We start from the raw sequence: 20,577 nt of genomic DNA, 5'->3' as shown, positions 1-20,577 counted from the left end.
CCGCTCAAATTCACCTCCAGTCACGCCTTCTCTACCGCGCATGGACAGACAGTGGCCTTGTTTATGGTTTCTTGAGGACGGACACTGTTAACTTCTGTAGTATTTGACCAAAGACTGAGCGATTACACTGACAGTTGTCAGATTCGACGAATGGCAGATACGATCAGTCGTGTCGTCACAAACAGAGTTTCTGGAGAACATATCCATCTTCCGCATCATAAGCCGCCAAAGATCAACACTGGGGCTCCGCAACGACTCTCAGGGACTCCTGATTTAGTCCAGCTTTTCACGGCCAAGGCAATGACACGTCTGGCTCACCGAAGGTGACATATAAGACCTACTACCACATCCAGGCCGTTGATATCTCATCCCGACCCTCCACTTTCACCTACTAGATCGATATTTTAGAGACCTCCAAAACCACCAACAAACCAAAAACCAAAATGCGTCTCTCAATCCTCGCACCCCTCGTCTCCCTCCTCGCCCTCGAGACCTCAGCCCAGATCTCATCGGCTCTCTCATCCCTAACAGCCGCACCAAGCTCCGCACTATCCTCCCTGACCGACAGTCTCGGCAGCAGTATCACTGGCGGAAGCAGCACCGCTACCGACAGTAGCGCCAGCGCCAGCAGCAGCTCCAGCAGTGCCAGTGCGAGCTCCAGTTCCAGCAGTGCTAGCGCCTCAAGCTCGTCGGCGAGCGCAAGCAGCACTGGCGACGGCGACGATAACGACAATACTAGCAGCGGTGGAGTAATTGGAAGTGCGACTAGCTCGGCGGGTGGTGTGGCGTCCTCGGCTGCCAGTGGTGCTTCCTCCGCTGCCAGTGGCGTTACAGGGAATGCGGCGCCTGTTATGACGGCTATGCCTGGAGCTGTGGGTGCTATGGTTGTTATTGGGGGTGTGCTTCAGTTCGCATAAGGCAGATGATGTTTCCCATAATTGAATCTATCAGGGAGAGGTATCGCAGGCGCGTCCTGGAGGACTCAATGTCCAGAACAGATGCTTGGGTCCTTTAGGTGACCCAGCGCCTGGTTAGTCAAGCTCAAACTCTACTTTCTCCAAGACGTACACTTTTGAGGCGTCAAACATAACGTCGACCAAGTGCTATACCACACATGATATGGCTCGTATCACCTGGACTTGTATAAGAAAAGGAATGTCAACAAACATGGAAATGCTGTTTGTATAAATGTCACCCAAAATTTGATCAGTTGAACATCCTGTTTCCACTTAAGACTGCGTGTAATACTACTGGAACTGCCATTACTAGACATGTCTGTCAGTCGACACCGGAGGATGATACGTGCTGTATTATGAAAGAGTAGGGCTATGTGTTGTCATCCAAGTTGTCGGATCTGAACAGCCGAGTCTGCCAAGTCGCAGTATGACAGCCTGAGGCAGCAGTGACATACAGTTAGTAGTCTATTCCTGGTCTTTTATGTTAGTAGCACTAGCATATGTCTACCCTACACGTGGCTTCCAGCTAACGTTGCTTCCGAACAGTCATAGCGGTGATGTCTGAGTCTGGTGGCACTTCCGGTAAATCGACAGGCTCGAAGCCCAAGAATATCGTCTTCTTCCACCCAGATCTCGGCATTGGCGGGGCAGAACGTTTGATAGTCGATGCCGCCGTCGGCTTACAGGATCTAGGCCACAAGGTCACCATCTTCACATCGCACTGTGATCCTCGGCATTGCTTCGAGGAGGCCCGGGATGGTACGTTTATCATCCTCATACCTGGTTGTACGAGCTAAGAAGTTGACAGGGTGATGTACAACAGGCACCCTAGACGTTCGAGTACGAGGAAACACGATCTTCCCACCTACCATCCTGAATCGATTCCATATACTGCTTGCAATACTACGGCAGATACACCTTGTTCTTGCGATCGGACTGTTCGGGGACGAGCTGTATAGCCTCAAGCCTGATGTATTCGTGGTTGACCAGCTAAGCGCATGCGTGCCGCTGCTACGATGGCTGTACCCGAAGAGGCAGCGGACGTTATTCTATTGTCACTTTCCGGATCAGCTGCTCGCAAAGAGAGACGATCTTGGGCTACTCGGAGTCCTGAAAAAGTTCTACAGGCTCCCGTTCGATTGGTTTGAGGGCTGGAGCATGGATGCAAGCGATCAGATTGTGTGCAACAGTAACTTCTCCAAGAGTATGAGCCAGAATGTCTTTCCTACGTTAGAACGGCAGTTGGGTGTGATATATCCTTGTGTCGATGCGAAGGTCAGCGAGCAGAAGGATCAGCAGAAGTTGTGGGAGGGGAAGTACAAGATTTTGCTTAGCATTAATCGGTTCGAGCGGAAGAAAGACATTGGTCTGGCGATACGAGCTTATTCCAGGGTATCTGATGAGGAGCGGAAGAACACAAGGTTGATACTAGCAGGAGGATATGATCAGAGAGTGTCGGAGAATGTCAGCTACCACAATGAGCTGGTGCAGATGACGGTGGAGGCGGGTCTGAAGTATGCGACAGCAAAGACTGTGCCAACAGCTTTGGCCATACCGGAAGAGATTCAAGTTCTCTTCTTGTTATCGATCCCTGAAGCATTCAAGGCAACATTGCTCGAGAATGCGACGCTTCTCCTCTACACACCAAAGAACGAGCATTTCGGCATTGTGCCGGTCGAGGCTATGAAATACGGAGTGCCAGTGTTGGCGTCGAATACTGGAGGACCGCTTGAGACAATATTAGATGGCAAGACTGGCTGGTTACGGGATGTCGACAAAGATGAGGAATGGGCATATATCGTGAGAAAAGTGCTGCATGCATTCTCGGATACGCGTAGAACGGATATGAGTGCCGCAGCAAAGAAGCGCGTGCAAGAGAACTTCACGAAGGAGATTATGGCGGAACGATTTGGCGAGGAGATCACGAAGATGATCGCCGAGAAGAGACATCCATTCGTTGAGCGAGAGAACGTGATCATGGCGATCGGAGTGGCAGGCATGTTTATTGCTGCCTTGCTAGCTGTGGTGCTGAGGGCCGCATTCGCCACAGATCCGAGGTCAACGGAGTTCATTCGGGTTGACAGATCAAAGACATCCAGCGGCGGCTTCGTTATGCCAGTTATGGGTGGTGTATAGAGCGATAGACTTCCGGAATGCTGTTCAACGCCTGTATCTCGGATTTCTACTTGGGACGCGTAAAGTGCTTCGCAACGCGTTCGCAAGACTATTTACACTTATCCCAAAGCGGAAATCTCGACCTCGACTTCCTTTGCTTCCTGTTTGCTGGCTTTCGGCGCAACAACAACAAAACATAAGGTCGCTAAGTACATCATCAAGTGAGCTTTTGTATCGGTTCGAATACCATGTTATGACATTGTGGTTCAAGGAACCAGTTAAACGGCAAAATGCACGAAGTCATAGAATTGCTATCATCGTCGCCACCCGCATGTGCTCCAGCGAGGAGTCGACCAGGCACTGCCCCCCAGCCGGTACAGCGCCAAACATACAACGTACAGGATGAGACAATCCATCCCAGATTACCTGATATCGACCTATTTGACGGAGCCGCGATTGATGCCATGTTGATGAGCTCTCCCAGAGATAGAAAGCCCACAGCTAGATTGCCACAACAGTCGTCGCCAGCCGATGCGCTGCATGCAGCTCCTGCGGCAAACCTGAGAGGCAGCGCACGGTTTGACGACAGCATTCTGGACGGATTGGACGAACCAGGATTCCCGATTGAGCAGCCTGCTAAGAAGAGGAAACTCACTCCACCTACGGTCAAAGGCGCTGCCATCGATGTGCTAGCTTCTGTCAACGAAATCTTTGATCTGTCTTCAGAGCCAGATATCGTTCCCCGATTGCCAAACCAGCGCCTATCGACCGGCACCAACGTTACGGTCCATGATCTAGACGACGATGATGATGGCGTGGGACTACCCAGCTTTTCTTCATCAGCTCCAGAGCCTAGGCATAATGCCGTAACAGCGACAATTCCGCGTAGCAAGGATCCCGTTGTCGAGATATTATCGGACGACGACGCTGTCGCGAATGATCCAATCATGAGCTCTTCCCAGCCAGTCAAGCCAGCGCGAGCACCAGGGTGGTCAAATCGTACTAGCAGCGTTCTGGCGAACATCAAGCAGACAAACAGCCGTGCCTCGACACATTCTCGCGAATCGAGTCTCACGAACAGCACAATGTTGAAACAATCGAAGCCGAGACAGATGACGAAAGCAAAGATAGACGAACTTGATAACATCGTTGATTCGTCTCAACCTGGAGCTGTCTCTGTAAGTCCAGAAAAGCGATCAAATGCAACCAAAAAGGCCAAAGCTCCTGCCAAGCCTAGGAAGACCGCCGCAGAGAAAGAGGCCGAGCAAGAAGAAAAGCGTCTAGCAAAGGAGAGGCAAGCAGCCGAGAAACAGCTCGCAGCTGACAAAGCTGAAGTCAACAAGCGGAAGACTGACAGGAAGAAGTCTGCCGAGGAGATGCTCGTCTGTATGCCTACTGTATTCAAGGGCAAAGCAATTGGCAATCAAGTCGAGGGATATATGAAGGAAATCAATGTTCAAGTGTCCTTCTACGACGACGAGGTTGACATGACGCGAAATGACGGAGAGGTCAAGAGCCTCGGGAAAGTCATCAAGTGGAAGCGAAAGGTAACAGCAACATATGATGAAGGTACAGAAGAGTGGGTGCCTCTGGGCCGCACGAAGATACAGCCAGAAAAGCACATCCTAGTCTACCTGACCGGAGAAGAATTCTGCACAATCGCCGCAGCAGGTCCTCACGGCGATATATCAGGCACCACAAGTCCGCCAACAGAAGAAACAATGAAAGAGAACCTCAGCACCTACATCGTCCTCCTAAACTCACAACACCCCGCCTGCACAATCATCCTCCTCATCGAAGGCCTATCTTCATTCACCAAGAGAATCGCAAACACCAAAAACAGAGAATTCCAAGCCTCAGTTCGAGCACAGAACATCAACCCCGAGGATGCAACCAGCACATCCTCAGCCCCAGCCTCCTCAATCCAAGCGCCTAAGAAACGCAAACAAACAAAACCTCAAATCGACCTCACCTTCTTCACCAACGATATCACCGAGATCCTCCAACTCCATCTGCAACTCTCCCATCAAGGCCTGCAAATCCACCACACAACCTCCCTCGCCACATCCGCCAAGCAAATCGACAGCTTCACACAGCACCTCTCAACCCGCCCCTACCGCCAAACCGAACTATCCCGGAACCTTTCGCACGCCTCATTCTGCATGGCGAGCGGACAGTTCCGTACGGGCCAGGGCGACGCAACCGAGACATTCATCAAGATGTTGGAACAGGTTAATCGGTTGACTGTGTCAATGGCACACGGGATCATCAGTGCGGGATACGATAGTCCCGCTGCGCTCGTCCGGGGCTTTAAGAGGGCTGAGGAGAGCGTCACGGGTGGTGCGAGGAGTCTAGGAGGCGAGACGGGCTTGGAGAGGGAGGGAAGGGAGAAGGCGAAACTTATGCTGGAGGATGTGAGGAAGGCAGCGAACAAGGGTGGGGCGTGGAATAATCAGCGGCTTGGACCGCAGATATCGAAGAGGTTGTGGAAGGTGTTTACGAGTGGGGATGAGGATATGAGGGATGGAATTGCCTAGTTAGTTGGTTGAAATCAGCAGATTGTCTATACATACACACACCCCGCATACCATATTATATCTGTCGCGGATTGGGATGGGAAAGCGTCAGAGTGTACGTACTTAGGCACCTATCATACTGTATGGTACAAAGGATTTAGACACATGCCTGAGGCATACATACACGGGCAAGCGTCGGTAAGCCTCCGCTCTGACTTTGCTATACCTCCATATTTACGATTGCTCTATCGGCACACTAAACATCGCAAAAACGAGGCTTGCTGCGCAATAAAGATCACAAATCAAGAAAAAGATGTTTACACCACCAGTTGACACTGTGTCTCGGACTCATGAGCCTACATGATTCTACCAAGCTATGCGAGCCCTGTACGGGGCTCCTGTCAGAGCAGGACGCATCAGCGGACACAACATTGAGTCATGGCTTTGGACATAAAACGCTACAAGATCTGAGAGGTTGTGTGGAATCTTGTACGATATGTTCAATACTTTTGCGACGCTTAGAATCACACAAAGACTTCAGCTCGACCGAGCCAGATGACCGATATGTGAACCTTGAGCTTCAAGTCCGCGAGACACGATCGCAGGTGGTCAATAATCAAAACCTCCAACGCTATGGCATCATTGCGAAGGAGATCTACCGCGCGCCGGAAAATGTGCTGCTAGGCTTTGCATATCGCCTTGGGTCTCTAGCACTGTCTTCCGACGACAATACGTCCGCAGAAGCTATGGTGCATTCCGGGGACGTCCAGGATCAAGCTGACCCGACGGAACGAGCCATGTGGACAGAGCAATTTTCCATAGATTTTGCGTCACGACTACCTCTTCTCAAATACTGGATGCGTGAGTGTACTTTCAACCATGAAAACTGCCATTTTCGAGACCAGCCAAATCTTGAGGAACGTGTTTTCGATTTAGCCAGCGCTATGTCACTAAGCGACACCGAGCCAGGAAAAGTGGCGCAAAATGCAACTGCGGACAACGAACGCAGAAATACAGATGACAGTCGCAGACCATTCCTCCCTACACGCTTGTTGGATGTGAGCCCGGACGTCAAATCTAACGATGCAGACGTGAAGCTGATCACGACAGCAGATCTGGGGGCAGACGGGTTGGGGAACAAAGCCTACATGACACTGTCTCACTGTTGGGGGCCCGAACCGACTGGCATCATCAAGACCACACTTCAGAACCAGGCGAAGCATAGATCAGGGTTGATGTTGAGTGAACTGCCGAGAAACTTTCAGGATGCTGTGCGTGTGACCAGGATGCTTGACGTCCGGTATCTATGGATCGACTCATTGTAAGTGGCATCTTCGTGGGAGCCTACAAGTCAGTCAGTGGTTCTAACAAGACGGATAGATGCATCATTCAAGACTCAGACGAGGACTGGCAATTCGAAGCCGCCAGAATGGGCATGATCTACCACCATAGTCTACTGACTTTGGCAGCCTCGGGCTCCAACGACGCACACACAGGATTCTTCCTCGACGATGCAAAACCCTCCACGATCATTCCAGACGGTGCTGGAAACCCGCATGCGTCCCTGCGTTGCCCGGCTGCTCGCGAAGAAGATCTGCACTCGTCACCACTACAGCAGCGTGGTTGGACCCTCCAAGAACTAGTCCTCTCGCGCCGCACGGTCCATTTCCAGCCAGGCCAGATGTATTGGCAATGTCACGAGCTCCTCGAGTCAGAAGACGGCACAGTCAACGACAAAAGATTCCGTTCCCTCCGCTACGGATGGATGTGGCTAACAGCGGAGTGGACATCAAGTGAGCCGGCCAGCGCCTACGAGCACTGGTGGACATGGATGCACGACTTCAGCAACCGACAATTCACCTACTCCAAGGACAGACTCGCCGCTCTGGCGGGTATTTCACAACACTACGCCGATAGAACAGGACAAACTCTCGTCCTCGGTATGTCACTCGACGACCTCACTCGTGATTCTAGTTACTATCTCGAAACACCACCCGGGAAAAGCACGCGTCCTGTCCCATCGACCGTTAGTCTTCTCCCCTCATGGACATGGCTAGCATGGGACAACTGCGTCGTCGCAGGCCCATTCGGACGACTCGCGAGCAGCACACACGAGTCCCATCTAGTCGTCTTGCAACTCTCAATCGAATGGACCGGCGAACCATACGTCTCAGCGCTGTCCGAAGCCCCGCATATCATCGCGCTTGCCGCTGTCTCAAAGGTCACATTAGGTCGATGGCCAGAGCCTGACGAAGCCCAAAACCGTGCCGAACCCCTTTCCGGCGAAGGACACAGCAGACGCTGGCTCATACAGGGCCAGACACCCTCGGAGTACACCCAGTGTTTCCTTGATCTCGAGGTTCCTGAAGATCAAACGCACCTCGACGTCTACACCCTGTTTCTGGGCTGGAATAGATTCCCGCTGTGGGACGAGCAAACACAAACCATGTATCGCGGGTTTGGGACGTTCTTGGTAGCGTGGCGACAGGCGGATATGATGGATGGTGTAGATGACGTGGATATTTATCGGCGCATTGGTGTGGGACGCTTCGCGGGCTTGGCGGGGGAAGGTACACCGTTGGATCCACTGGAGCATAGGATGGTGATGCTGTTGTGATGTGATATAATGCTGTCCTACGTTGGGTTCAGACGACGACGGCGACAGCGGTTTGCGAGGGCAGGAGTCATGGAGAGCTACGCTGCCGACCAAGAGTCGATAGGACGACTTCGCGTGACTGTGACCAACTGCATTTACCTGGCGTGGGATGTGTTAAGCACGTGTGTCTCGGGCATATCTCTGAGTCCGCAGTACCATACTTGGTGGTATGCTGTATCTTTGTCCAAAAACCACTAGAATTGTTAATCACACTCGTTGTGGCTGGGCTTATGGAAACTCGGATCAGGCTAATCAGTAAGGCTAGATTCACTCGAACATCAGGGCAGACATACTCAGTCCCGCGTGTATCTATCAGGCATTACTAACCTGATAAGGACTCACTTCGGGACTAAAAGCTTTACTGCTTCCACTGCAGTGGTGCTTTGACAAAGTTATCCCCTGTCACCAAGTAGTATATACCCCCACACTTCAGGTTCCCGATGCCAGTTTGCGCCCATGCACCACCCTTAATAATGCACCCAAGCAAATGCACGCTCCCAAACCAAGTTAAGCCCACCATATCATATCAAACCATAACCCTCCTCGCCCTCCACGTCCTCCACGCAAAACTCCACAACACAATCGCAACCCCCACACTAAATACACATCCCACAGCCCAATACCCATAACACGCATACCCCCTACACTCCCCTTCCCCACCACTATCATCTCTGTCCGCCCCCCGTGAATAGAACGCAGAATACACCACGCTCCAGATCGCCGCGCCCCCGGCAGGCATCATGGCCACGACGCCCCAGTTCGTAGCGAAGTTCTCTGCGCCCCAGACGACGGAGATGATGATCGGGACGAGACTGAAACTTGCGCCGTAGCCGAGACCGAGGAGGGCGGAACTTAGTAGAAACCAGGATGGATTTTGGGGGACGAGTTGTGGGATCGCGAGGAGGAGGAAGGAGAGGAGGAGAAGGGCTGCGCTTGGTAGTAAGAGGACGAGACGGCTGAAGTGGAAGGATGTCGTCGGTGGTGCGTCGGGGTTACTCGGTGGAGCGAAAAGATCTGACAGTGTGCCTGTGAAGAGGCGTGCGATTGTGCTTGTGAGGGCAATGATTGAGACGTGCGTTTCGGGTAGACCAGCTGGGGGGTCGAGGGTGGGATCGTGAGAGTAGTAGTGCGCTGGTGTCAGAGTGGGTATTATGGTGCCGACGTTGTTGATGTAGGCCTCGCCTGGACCGGCTAGAAGGAGGAACCCGGCGGCGAGGAGGTACATTGTGCGGTCTGTGAGGAAGGAGTGTGTTGCGTGGTTGAGGAGCCAGGTTTTCCTTTGTGAGGCGAGTTCTGGTTCTGTTAGTTGTTTGCTGAGGAGCATGCTCTGGGTGAGGTTTTCGATATCTTCGGTTTCTGTGTCGGAGGCGTGTTCTTCGTTTGGAGAGGCTTCTTCTGAGTCGAGGCCTTGGTGATGTTCGTGGTTTGCGCCCATTGTTCCGTACGTACTTTGCTGACGACTCGGCTGGGGCCTGAAGAAGTCGCTGTGCTCTAGCAGGCCGCTGCGCTCCATCTGTTCGACGCCGTGGTCGATCAACTCGTCTTCGTCGACAATCCGTAATGCCAGCGCACCCAGCACACCAGCGCCAATCAATGTTCCTGCCAAAAACAAGAAATACTTGAACACATCCACCGATCCTTTCCTTCCATCGGGCAGTCTTGTATACAACAGATGCGCCCCAACCTGACTCTGCCACATCCCACTAAGACCGAAAGCAGCAATGGGCACAGCAAGCATAAAGCCGCGATATTTCGCTGTAGCAAAGTTCTTTGCACATGTTGCAACCGATGCAAGATACATACAGCTTGTTCCACTCCCAATGCCAACAAAAGCCAGTATCATGATACCAAACGGGTATCCATCTCCTCCTTTTGGACCGTCTGGCGGCGGACCAGCGCGGTAGGTGTATGCGGCCAATATATACCCAGCTCCGAACAGACATGCCGCCAGTAGAGATAGCGGAGGTGGAGAGTATCGATCGCAGAGGTAGCCGAAGAGTGGTACTGGGAGGTACATTGCCAGCTCGGCGGTAATAGAGACCGCATTGACACGGTACTGTGTGTAGTGTAGATCTGTGAGGAAGCGTGGGCCGTAGAGGGAGAAGCCTGTAATTGAGCCAGCGCAGAGACAGGACAGAACTGCAACGACGAAGCTGGCAATCTTGGTGACCTGCCTCCTCATGCGCCGGCGATCACGGTCAACGATGCCGCGGGCAACTTCGCCCATGAAGTCGGCATCGTCGTCGAGTAGGCTTCTGTCATGATTCTGCGACAGGTGAGAGCGTAAGGAGCGGTTGGCATCGAACTCGCGTGTGTCGATGTGCGCCTGCGCTCCGTTTGGAGGTGATACCGATGCCATGGTGGTGGTGGTGGCGGTAAAGTTTGATACTACATCGGCGGAACCAGCAGTCTGATCTTCTGATAATGCAGACCAGCTGCGATGTACGAAAACGATGCAACGTCGATGGTGATACTGGGCTGTACGACAACTTGAATACAGCACGCGGCGCCAGGTACCATTCCGCGGGCCAATGATGCAATCGAGCTCGGCTGGGACCCACCTATGCAGGGCTCCCACGTGGTCACGCAAAGTGAAGGCAACAGATGGAAAGAATCATTTTCAGTCATGTGTGAGCATGCAACAGTTTTCTATTGGTCTCACATCAATGCAATGCTTGATGATACATGCCATCATAATGTGTTACGCTGCGATAACCTCCCCTGAACCAGCAGACTCATAGCCGACCTTAGCTGCCTGCCCGTCTCCCAGGTTGTCCAGACCTCTTGCACAACCAGTAGAGGCCATTCATGCATTGCTCTCAATCTTCCGAGCTGCTACGTAGTCTCCACGCCTCATGGTCAAGGGGGATGCAGATCTCTCGGGAATTGAACTGACGCCAAAGCTCTTCGCGTTTGCCCAACCATTCAACCTGGAGATCATGTATATCTGAACGTCCACAACCACAATGGTCCACCCACAGATGGCCACACGGCATGGTCCTCATCCGCTTTGAACGCCATTCGAGCCTGACCCCACGGCGATCTGGCTCGCCGAAATTGGGATGGTATTTACACGAAAACTATTTGCTCTCCTCCCATTCAGGGTTCTGCAGATTTGTTAGCTACTGTATGTCACTCTGGTTGTAAAGGGGTGCTCACCTTTCGTAATATCACTAGTCCCTCCAAGTTGGCACTCAGTGGAATGTATTGCTCGTCTTCCAGCTCTGCTCTCTCACCGTATGCCAGTAATACCGGCGTGCTCTGGGTCTGCCAACCAGTGATGGTCTTTGGTCGACCTGCCTGGCCAACAACGTCAACCGCTTGACCAACCCTTACATTTACTGTGATTGGGTTCAACTCTTCGTCGAGTGTTACCAAGAATCTCGGGAACATAGCTGTGACAAGGAAGTAGAGCATGTAATGTGCCTCTGCTAGTACAAACTGTTTAGCGTCGATGAGCGACACCAGCACGGTTAAAAGGCCGGCAGCTGCCACTCTTGATAGTACTTGTCGATCTGTGTGGAATGGGTTAAGAGACATGGTGCCCTTGCCCATGTGTAGCAGACCTTGCGCTATCCTGACCATGAACAGCGAGTTCTGGTCTCGGTGGTAGTAGCTCGCTAACTGTCTCAGCAGCTGTGCTAGACGAGCGTTGTTTGTGCCTGCACCGACCAAACCCATAGCGAAGATGGCATTGATCGCCACATCGTTGTCATTATCGTGCGAATATCTTGACAGCGTGTCGTAGATCTTCATCTGAGGATTCGATGGTGAGATCAAGCCCATGGCTAGAGGAACTGCCTTGCGGATATTTGCTTCTCCATAGTGCATAAGATGGCCAAATTGGCGGAGAATCATGTCTTGTCCAACATCTTCACCCATTGAGATTAGTGATAAGCCCAACACGGCGTATGACTGTACGAGCTGGTCGGCCTTTGTCTCATCCTTGTCTTCGATGTGGTCGTTGCAGATGTGAAGCAGCTCCTGAACCTTGAGGACAGAACCTGTACCTGCATAAGCACAGACTGAGGCCAGAGTGGCTGTAGGCTTAGCCATAGGATGGTCTATTGACTTTAACAACTCAATGATGACTTCGACTTCTTCTTGCCGGCCGAAGTATAGTAGACCCAAACCAAGAGCCATGAATCGAGCCCATTTGTCCTTTAGCTGATTTTGCCTATCCTCGTCCATCATTTGTGTAGCAATAGCCTCAGCCACTTGGTGATTGCCAGAGCCAACGAAGATCATACCAAGCGAAATGGCGGCCATCGCGGACAAAGACATCTCAAGGCTGCTGTCTTCGATGATGGGTAGCAGATAGTCGAGCATGTCGTCTCTCGCGGAGCCAGCATAAGTTAGACCAAGACCCATCATAGCGGCCATTCTCATATGTGGGCGACCATTCTGAAGGACATCATCATCTGCAAGAAGAGAGATGGCTGGATCTCCTTCCATTCTCACACCAGAGTTCAGGATACCATAGGCGAGCAAAGCACCCTCCTTGACCTCGTTGACCGTGCTTTGCTGGTATTGGTCGATCTTATCGAGACCTTGCTCAATGTCCCATTGCATGATCATACCGAGCGAAGCAGTAGCAGAGATCATACCGTCGTCTTTCGTCTTCCACACGTAGGAAGATTCTGATTCAGACAGCAGCATAAGCTTATCTTCGCCAAAACCAGCATTGACAAAAGCATTGACGAAGGCATTTGCAAGGTTGCCTTTTGCAGAGTCGGCGGCGGGACCAGCATTCCTGCCGCTCTCGAGATGTGTTTTGTAGATATCTTCAGGTATTTTAGGTTCCAGAATATTCAGGTCCTTGGCCAACGTCTTAAAATGGACAGGGAGTTTAGTGTTCCCTAGACACTCTGCGAGTATTTCTGGATCGTTCACATCGTCTCCATCGATGTCGAGAGTGATACGCTGTCTGGCGATCATATATGCCAACTGTCGCTGAATCGATTGGTCGCTGGTGGAGAGCACAGTTTTCCGAATGAGGTCGCGATCATTTAACCTGATCGCCAGTACCATAGCCTGGGCTGGCTTGCCATACTTCAGGTAAATGTCATGAGCCGTCCTCAAGAACTGCTGGTCTTCAGGATATGTGAGTAGATTAACCATGCTGGCCATGTACAGACATGTTCTTGAGTATGTGTCCTCGTCCAGATACTTGGGCAGTTCATCGATCATCTCCAGCTCGCTTAGCAGATCAACAGCATCGGCTTCAGCATTGTGCTTGAGGAAGTAAGGTATCAGCGATAGAGCCAAGTGTGTCAAGTCCTGGGTCTCCTCTTCTTTCTCCAATCTCTTCTCGTAGTCTTTGCCAATTTCGAGGGCAAGATGCCTGATATACTCATGACCCCAAGAACCAAGATCTTCGCCTTTAGACTTGGACAGTAGCCTGAATTTCAACGTTTGTAGGTCTTCTTCATCACCGTATGTCATGCCCAGCACGGAGAGCATGTCGGCCAGGGAGTCTCGGTCATCGCCAGCGGGCCATGTCTCGTATAGGGCAGCGAGGTCATCGAAGTGCGGGCGTAGGAATTTGAGAGGCTTCGGTACGGCAGTCATGGAAGATGTCGAGGTCTTGATGTAATCCTTGATGGCGTCTATTGATGGCTTGTAGAGATCTCTGTTGCCCTCTTTCAGTCGGTCGACCAGCATCTCGAGGTCCTCCTTCAACTGTCTGTCCTCTTCGGTGAGTTCATCGTCCCCTCCTACTGTCTCTTCCTTTTCGCCATCCTCCTTCGGCTTGCCATCCTTGTCATGTATGGGTAACGACTTCTCGCCGTTGGTCTTGGTCTGTGTCTTGTCGTCTGCCTTGGCCTTGCCTTTTTCGGCGGCTGTGGGCTTCTTGTCGTCCTTCGCCATATCTAATATCAGATACAAACAATAATGAGTGTCAGATGGCGGAATGCGCTTCAATTACAGCGCTTAGAGTTGGTCAAGTCAGGCGGCGTAGAGAGGTAACAGGGAAATCCCAATCAATAATGCGATAGTGTCTGGTGGGAAAGACTGAATTTGTGGTGGCAGGTGCGATTGTTATTGGGATATTGAGCGGAAGGACGATTATTAGATTATTCGGAGCAGGCATGAACGTCGGCGCGTCCTGGCGTCACAGCTGCCACTGCCTCCGAGCGGCGGAATCCCTCTTACGGCAGGTGCAGCGAGCCTCGTCGGAGATCTGGGGGTCCACCTCAGTTTCCTCAGTTTCCTCAGTCTGCTCAAGAAGTTCAGGAAGTTGCGACTGAACCGGATCATCATATCAGTCAGGCATTGAGCAATTCAGGTTATTTCAGCATCCAAACCGGTCCTGTCCACTTCATGTCCAGATAGCATCAACATCAGCTCCCCTCCGCCGCCATGCCTCGAGGCGTGCACGCGACCCGAGTGCTCCCCCGATTGAAAACAACCCAACCGAAACCACTTACCAATGCCGTCCGCAAGGCCCAGGGCGCAGTACCACTATACAATGCAAAACGCCGGATATTAGTCTCCAAACCAGTCACAGACAAGGGTGTCCTTTCACGATTAAGACAAAATCCATTCGACGAGACCTGGCGCCAACACGTCTCCCAAGATGTTACCCAATTCGTCGATGACATGGAAGCCCAGGGCACAAAACTGTTGCCCGAAGAGAAGCTGGCTCTTGTATCAAATCCGGCCCAGTACTTCTCAAGGCCACAGAATGTACCCATGAACCTGCGCGAACAAGTATACTTCCCACGATTCCCTGTTGTCATGCGGAGGAATCCTTACCTGGGTCCCTATTATGCACAGTTCAACGTGCCCATGGAGATGTCCAAGCTGGATCTGAAATCATATTTGAAAGAGCTCTACAACGTCGATGTGGTTCATATAAGGTCAAACGTCTTGGGCGGCGGTATTAGCAGACGGCCGGGAGCGAATCCCTATTCTCAAGGTACGAAGTACAGAATGCCCTTCGTCAAGAGGATGACTGTCCAGCTGGTCGAGGCCTTCGACTGGCCTGTCAAGCCAAAAGATATCGATAGAGCTCCGTATGTTATCTTGATCCTTGCAGAAGACGTTTGCCATGTACTAACAGTTCTCTAGCTTCTCGACAAAAGACTACCATGACACCTTGCGCGCACAAAAAGAAGAATCCGTTAAAGTGAGCGATTATTTCGGCACCAACTTAGACAAGAGACACCGCAAATCAGTAGCAGAGCAGGCGAAGGACCTGTTAGAAGGCAAATCCAAGTGGGCCCCTACCTGGCAGCAGATGCCCGAGGTTAGGCGGATGATGACCGGCCAGTCGGTACGCCTCACAGCAGAAGAAGCTCAAATGCGAAGTGAGGCCGTCGCGACGTCGGCTACGAAAAAGGAATCAGCGGAAGCTGGAAAGTAGCGCACCAACTCGCATACATGAGTGCGTTAATAAAAGAGACGAACAGACGGGTGACTAATGCACCCTGATAACGGAGAGATTGCACATTTGCATCGTTCCAGGCGGGACAAGACGAAACAAGGTCACCTTCGATGCCATTGTTGTACAACTATCTACATCAGAAACTGGGAGCAAGCCCACGGTTGGTGCTACTTGCACAAGGAGGATCTGGCGGGAGTGTGTTAATAGCAACCATTTGGTTTACATCAAAGACAACCCTATCAGGCTCAGAGGGCTCTACGATACTTGTACGAACACAGTGGATATCCTGCCTATCCCAAGGAGGGGATTGTTGGCGGCTTCTCAACAGGGGGTAGGTGGCCTCATACAAAAGGAATACCCATGCTCACTGTACTGCTATTGTATATTTGGCGCCAGCAGTAGCCGTTGTCACAACGGTGCAACTGTCCTACCCAAAAGTGAGGTTCATTCTCCAATTAACCTTCATGTCCCACGCTCAATCCCCGAGTACTTTGTTTGCCATTTCCTGGTCAACTTTCTGGTGCACTGTAGTGCAGTCCTCGAGCCATCATATCTGCTTTCGGGCGTGAACCACAGTAACTACGAGAAGAACCCACACACAGCCGTTCTAGACATCCAAGCATGTCACCACGGACACATCTCGACGCAGAAACTCCCTGCGATCGTGCATGCACGCTCGACGCCCTAAACCACCGAATTGACCTTCCGTAAGCAGCCTACCAGATCCAAGCCGCCGATCCACCCATCAATGTCCCTTCAGCCAGGCTCAAAGCTACAGTACTCTCCATTGACAAAAACCTAAGCCACTGACCCTGCCATCAGATCCCACCCACTGACGTCCACACCCACTCCATACTCGCCTCTCCCAGCATCCCCATTATCCCACTTCACTTCAAGCCACCACTCCTCTATCCGAGTCTCAGCCCCTAGTGTCCTCCCTAGCGCCTCGATCGCACAGTTTCTTACCGCCGCGCCGCAACTTAATCTCATCAAAAATCAATTTCCCTATGAAAAATCCCAAAACCATATTCCTCGCACCTGCAAATGATTTTTCCGGCGGGCCATAGCGTTTCCACATCCCCATCCCGTTCCTAGAGATTTTCTTGAATCTCGATGGGGAGCTAATGTTCCTGTGGGATGATTGTAATAGATGCCTACTGGTGGTTTGTGTAGGATGATTGTAGTGGGAGATGGGGATGTGGATGTGGATGTGGGTGGGCGGCGTGTGAACGGGTACAGTGTAGAAAGCATTGGGCTTGTCGTGTGGTTAGTTGGTTGATCGGTTAGATGACTTTTCGAATGCTTCACTGGCTCGTTGTTTGATCCGGACTTGCTTGGATATAGTGTATCGTTGTCGTAGAACTTTTCAACGAGTTTGTACTGTACAGTAGACCAATTAACCAAAGAACGTGACTTGATCGCGATGTGTTGGTGCTCGAGGAGCACACCTGCAATGAATGACACTCGGTCAACCAGCAAGATTGCTTAGTGGTGCACTAGGTCAAGTAACTGAGCACATATCTTCAGCATACTAGTATTCGGTACCCAATCATCAATCATAAATCCCCTTCGAAGAAGAAGCTGCTGACACACTATACACCCTCACCTCTCAACACCACTCGCCCCTACAAGTTACAATCTACTCTCATACCCCCCAAACCTCTCCTGCACCCCCGCCCACGCACTATCCGGCCAGATCACCCCCAGCGCATCATAAATATGCTTCACAAACACCACCTGCAGCCCCGTCGTCCCCTCGAGTACCTCCTTGGGCACATCCTTCACATCCTTCCGATTATGATGCGGCACAAGCACAGTCTTCACGCCCGCCCTATGCGCCCCAATGAGTTTCTCCTTGATTCCGCCCACGGGCATGACGCGGCCACGCAGAGAAATCTCCCCCGTCATCGCGATGGTCGGCGGGACCGCCTTCCCACTGAACAGCGAGATGAGTGCAACGGTATGTGCCAGACCCGCACTTGGTCCATCCTTGGGTATCGCACCGCTAGGACAATGAACGTGGATACTGCGCTTCTTCATGATGTTCTCGTCCGCTTTGTCGGTTAACCCGAGTTCGTAGGCGTGCGATTTGACCCATGTTAGCGCTACCTCAACGCTTTCCTTCAGGACATCGCCGAGTTTCCCCGTGAGTTGCACGCGTCCGTCGCCGGGCATATCCGCGACTTCGATGAAGAGGATGGATCCTTGTCCTAGGCTGGAGTACGCGACTAGACCCGTCACCACGCCCGGTCGGGACTTCGTGTCCGCGATCTCTTCTTCGAATTTCTCGATGCCGAGGATCTCTTCGAGTTCGGAGGCGTGGACGGTTGGTTCGTAGGGCGTGGGTTGCTCGGATGTATTATCCTGTGACTCGGCGAATTGAACGGCTTTGTAGCGGCAGACGCTGCCTAGTTCGCGCTCGAGGTTGCGGACGCCGGATTCGCGGGTGTAGGATGTTATTACTGCGTCGATGACATCGTCGGGCATTATGACTTTGTCGGTTTCGAGGCCGTTGGTTGTGATTTGTTTGGGGATGAGATGTTGTTTTGCGATGTGGCGCTTTTCGATGGTGGTGTAGCCTGGGAGTTGGATTGTTTCCATTCTGTCGAGTAGTGGCGGTGGGATCGTGTCGAGGGTGTTTGCTGTGGCGATGAAGAGGACTTTGCTCAGGTCGATTGGGATGTTGACGTAGTGGTCGTTGAATGTGTAGTTCTGTTCTGGGTCGAGGACTTCGAGCATGGCTGCGGAGGGGTCGCCGTGGAAGTTTGATGTGCCGACTTTATCTATTTCGTCGAGCAGGAAGACGGGGTTTGAGACGCCGACTTTTTTGAGACCGCTGACGATCAGACCGGGCATGGCAGCAACATACGTCCTCCTATGGCCGCGTATTTCTGCTTCGTCTCTGACGCCACCGAGAGATATGCGGTGGAACTTGCGGCCTAAGGCCATTGCAACGGAGCGTGCTAGAGAGGTCTTTCCCACTCCAGGAGGACCAACAAGAAGGAGGATAGGTGCCTTGTCGATCATCTTCTTTGATTTCAATACATGCAGCTTGGTCTCAGCGCCATCTCGTTCTTCGGCTGGGATGGGCTCGATTTGGTTTTCATGTTGTTCTTCGCCTTCCTTAATCTCCTTTTGCTCTTTCTCTTCGAGCTTCTCGGCTGGCAAAGCGAGTTGTTTGGTAAGAGTCTCGATTTGTTTGTCTAATGGTGCGTTCCGGACTTGCTTCATGCGCAGTACGGCGAGGTATTCGATGAGCCTCTTCTTAACCTTCTCGAGGCCGTAGTGATCGTCATCGAGCTGCTTTCGTGCTCGTGCGAGGGTGTCTCTTCCAAGCTGATCATCGGTGGCCTTGGTCCAAGGTATTTCTGCGAGGTTCTCGAGATATGTTCTGCAGACACCATATTCGGCCATGGATGGGTGCATCTTCTTGAGCCGCCTAAGCTCTCGAGTTGCGACCTTCTGTGCTTCGGGAGACAGCCCTGCCTCGTCGAGTTTCTGCTTGAGTTCATCCAGCTCGTTCTTATCGTCGCTGTCCTCGTCCTGGCTGCCCATACCACCCATACCACCCATCCCGGGCATGTTCGGCATACCTCCTTGCTGTCTTCTTGCCAGGGCAGCCTTCTGCTGGTCCGTGAGGTTTGTGATATCGATCATGCCATTGGTTGGAATTGAGGTGGATGTAATAGAGATTGTCTTGATGTTGCCATTGATGCCCTGGACTTGCTTATTGAGCAGCTCGAGGACCTTTTCAACACGCTCTTTGACATCCAACGTGCACAGTACCTTCAGCTTGTCCTCGAACTTGGCATCGAGCAGATCTGTAATGAAGTCTGCCAGTTGTCCTGCTTGTCCGACATCTTTCTTTGCAATGAACAGTTCGAAGCGTCGCATGAGGAGGGGAGAGAAGGTCGATGCACCCGGTCGGAAGAAAGAAGCGAGTCGCAGAACTGTGAGCAGTTCCCTCGACTTCTGCTTGAGTAAGGAGAAGTTCTTCCGTAGATCGACATCCTTAAGATCAGCCACTTCATCCTCGTAGAAAGTGACCTCTGCTTCGAAATATGGTCTTTCGTGGATGACCTTGTCGACTCGGAACCGCTGGACACCCTCGACCTGGATGTATGGCTCGTTCTGGCCCTGAACACCAACTATCCTGGCCAGCGTTCCATATCTGAAGAGTTCATCCTTCTTAGCCTTCCCAACGTCGATATCATCTTGATCGCCATCTTCGGCACTCTCCCTCTTCTTGCTATCAAGCAGTTCTTTGCCATCCGGGCTGAGATAGGATGACCTGAGAGGAACACATCCTATGGGGAGGTTTGCGATGGCGGATCGTGATCTGGAGCCACGACTGAGTGCCGTCGTCAAGATGACTGGGATATCAGGTCGGTTCGCAGAGATACGGATGGTCGTGCCGGGGTAGAGCTGTTGTATCCTGTCAGCATGTCCTCATTATATTCCTCACTCGGCTTGCCACCTGATGGCACTTACCACGGCGTCCTTTGGGAGGGGAATCAATGGTATTGTGGCTTTCGCCATTATGGTGGATTATGAACAATGATCGCAGCACACCGAGTCAAGAAGGGAACATAAGATATACAGCACTGAGCAGAAGATGAAACGAGTACCCGATTGCACGGAGGCGTATTGGTAGAAGATGCTGGACGAACGCCGCTCTGAGCCTCGAGTCCCCGACTCAGACGACCAAATGATGGCGTCAATATGCCGAGGTTGCCTCTTTCGGCACGGCCCACTTGTTAGCCATGTGTTTCGCTTCCACCACACTGCTGCCACAACATCACCTCATCGTTTGGCCGAAGAAATGGTAGAGCCGTCTGTTAGCGATGAAACGTTCTGTGGTATCGACGGATATCGATGCTGGGCAAGCAGAAGGCGGTAGAAATGGTTACACCTCGTACTCGGACCTGGGGTTGGGTTCCACTT

The 20,577-nt window shown here is 52.0% G+C and overlaps 8 protein-coding genes across 8 annotated transcripts; 5 read left to right on the top strand and 3 right to left on the bottom strand.

Annotated features, from left to right (window-relative positions):
* Nucleotides 1-443: 443 nt before the first annotated feature.
* Nucleotides 444-917, top strand: PMZ80_001550 (uncharacterized protein; the record flags this gene model as incomplete). Its single annotated transcript, XM_064869993.1, has 1 exon — nt 444-917. The coding sequence occupies one exon, from the start codon at nt 444-446 to the stop codon at nt 915-917; it is 474 nt and encodes a 157-aa protein (XP_064735490.1).
* Nucleotides 918-1,513: 596 nt separating this feature from the next.
* Nucleotides 1,514-3,092, top strand: ALG2 (Alpha-1,3-mannosyltransferase-like protein; the record flags this gene model as incomplete). The annotated part of the gene is made up of 2 exons (XM_064869992.1): nt 1,514-1,715; nt 1,780-3,092. 2 exons carry the CDS (start codon nt 1,514-1,516, stop codon nt 3,090-3,092), a joined length of 1,515 nt encoding a protein of 504 aa, XP_064735489.1.
* A 269-nt stretch (nt 3,093-3,361) lies between these two features.
* Nucleotides 3,362-5,608, top strand: PMZ80_001548 (uncharacterized protein; the record flags this gene model as incomplete). Its single annotated transcript, XM_064869991.1, has 1 exon — nt 3,362-5,608. The coding sequence occupies one exon, from the start codon at nt 3,362-3,364 to the stop codon at nt 5,606-5,608; it is 2,247 nt and encodes a 748-aa protein (XP_064735488.1).
* Nucleotides 5,609-5,937: 329 nt separating this feature from the next.
* PMZ80_001547 (uncharacterized protein) lies at nt 5,938-8,204 on the top strand (the record flags this gene model as incomplete). Its single annotated transcript, XM_064869990.1, has 2 exons — nt 5,938-6,908; nt 6,968-8,204. 2 exons carry the CDS (start codon nt 5,938-5,940, stop codon nt 8,202-8,204), a joined length of 2,208 nt encoding a protein of 735 aa, XP_064735487.1.
* A 565-nt stretch (nt 8,205-8,769) lies between these two features.
* Nucleotides 8,770-10,602, bottom strand: MCH1 (putative monocarboxylate transporter mch1; the record flags this gene model as incomplete). Its single annotated transcript, XM_064869989.1, has 1 exon — nt 8,770-10,602. One exon carries the CDS (start codon nt 10,600-10,602, stop codon nt 8,770-8,772), a length of 1,833 nt encoding a protein of 610 aa, XP_064735486.1.
* Nucleotides 10,603-11,323: 721 nt separating this feature from the next.
* Nucleotides 11,324-14,114, bottom strand: RPN1 (proteasome regulatory particle base subunit; the record flags this gene model as incomplete). The annotated part of the gene is made up of 2 exons (XM_064869988.1): nt 11,324-11,350; nt 11,403-14,114. 2 exons carry the CDS (start codon nt 14,112-14,114, stop codon nt 11,324-11,326), a joined length of 2,739 nt encoding a protein of 912 aa, XP_064735485.1.
* Nucleotides 14,115-14,606: 492 nt separating this feature from the next.
* On the top strand, nt 14,607-15,612 carry MRP20 (mitochondrial 54S ribosomal protein YmL41; the record flags this gene model as incomplete). The annotated part of the gene is made up of 2 exons (XM_064869987.1): nt 14,607-15,262; nt 15,318-15,612. The coding sequence occupies 2 exons, from the start codon at nt 14,607-14,609 to the stop codon at nt 15,610-15,612; spliced, it is 951 nt and encodes a 316-aa protein (XP_064735484.1).
* Nucleotides 15,613-17,265: 1,653 nt separating this feature from the next.
* Nucleotides 17,266-20,172, bottom strand: PMZ80_001543 (uncharacterized protein; the record flags this gene model as incomplete). The annotated part of the gene is made up of 2 exons (XM_064869986.1): nt 17,266-20,058; nt 20,125-20,172. The coding sequence occupies 2 exons, from the start codon at nt 20,170-20,172 to the stop codon at nt 17,266-17,268; spliced, it is 2,841 nt and encodes a 946-aa protein (XP_064735483.1).
* Between the last annotated feature and the right edge of the window lie 405 nt (nt 20,173-20,577).

The sequence above is a fragment of the Knufia obscura genome, assembly GCF_036327395.1.
Source record: "Knufia obscura strain CCFEE 5817 isolate CBS 148926 chromosome Unknown scaffold_1, whole genome shotgun sequence".
In the NCBI taxonomy this organism is placed as follows: Eukaryota; Fungi; Ascomycota; class Eurotiomycetes; order Chaetothyriales; family Trichomeriaceae; genus Knufia; species Knufia obscura.
Note: the sequence above shows the minus strand (reverse complement) of the source record. Positions and strands in the feature narration are given on the sequence as shown.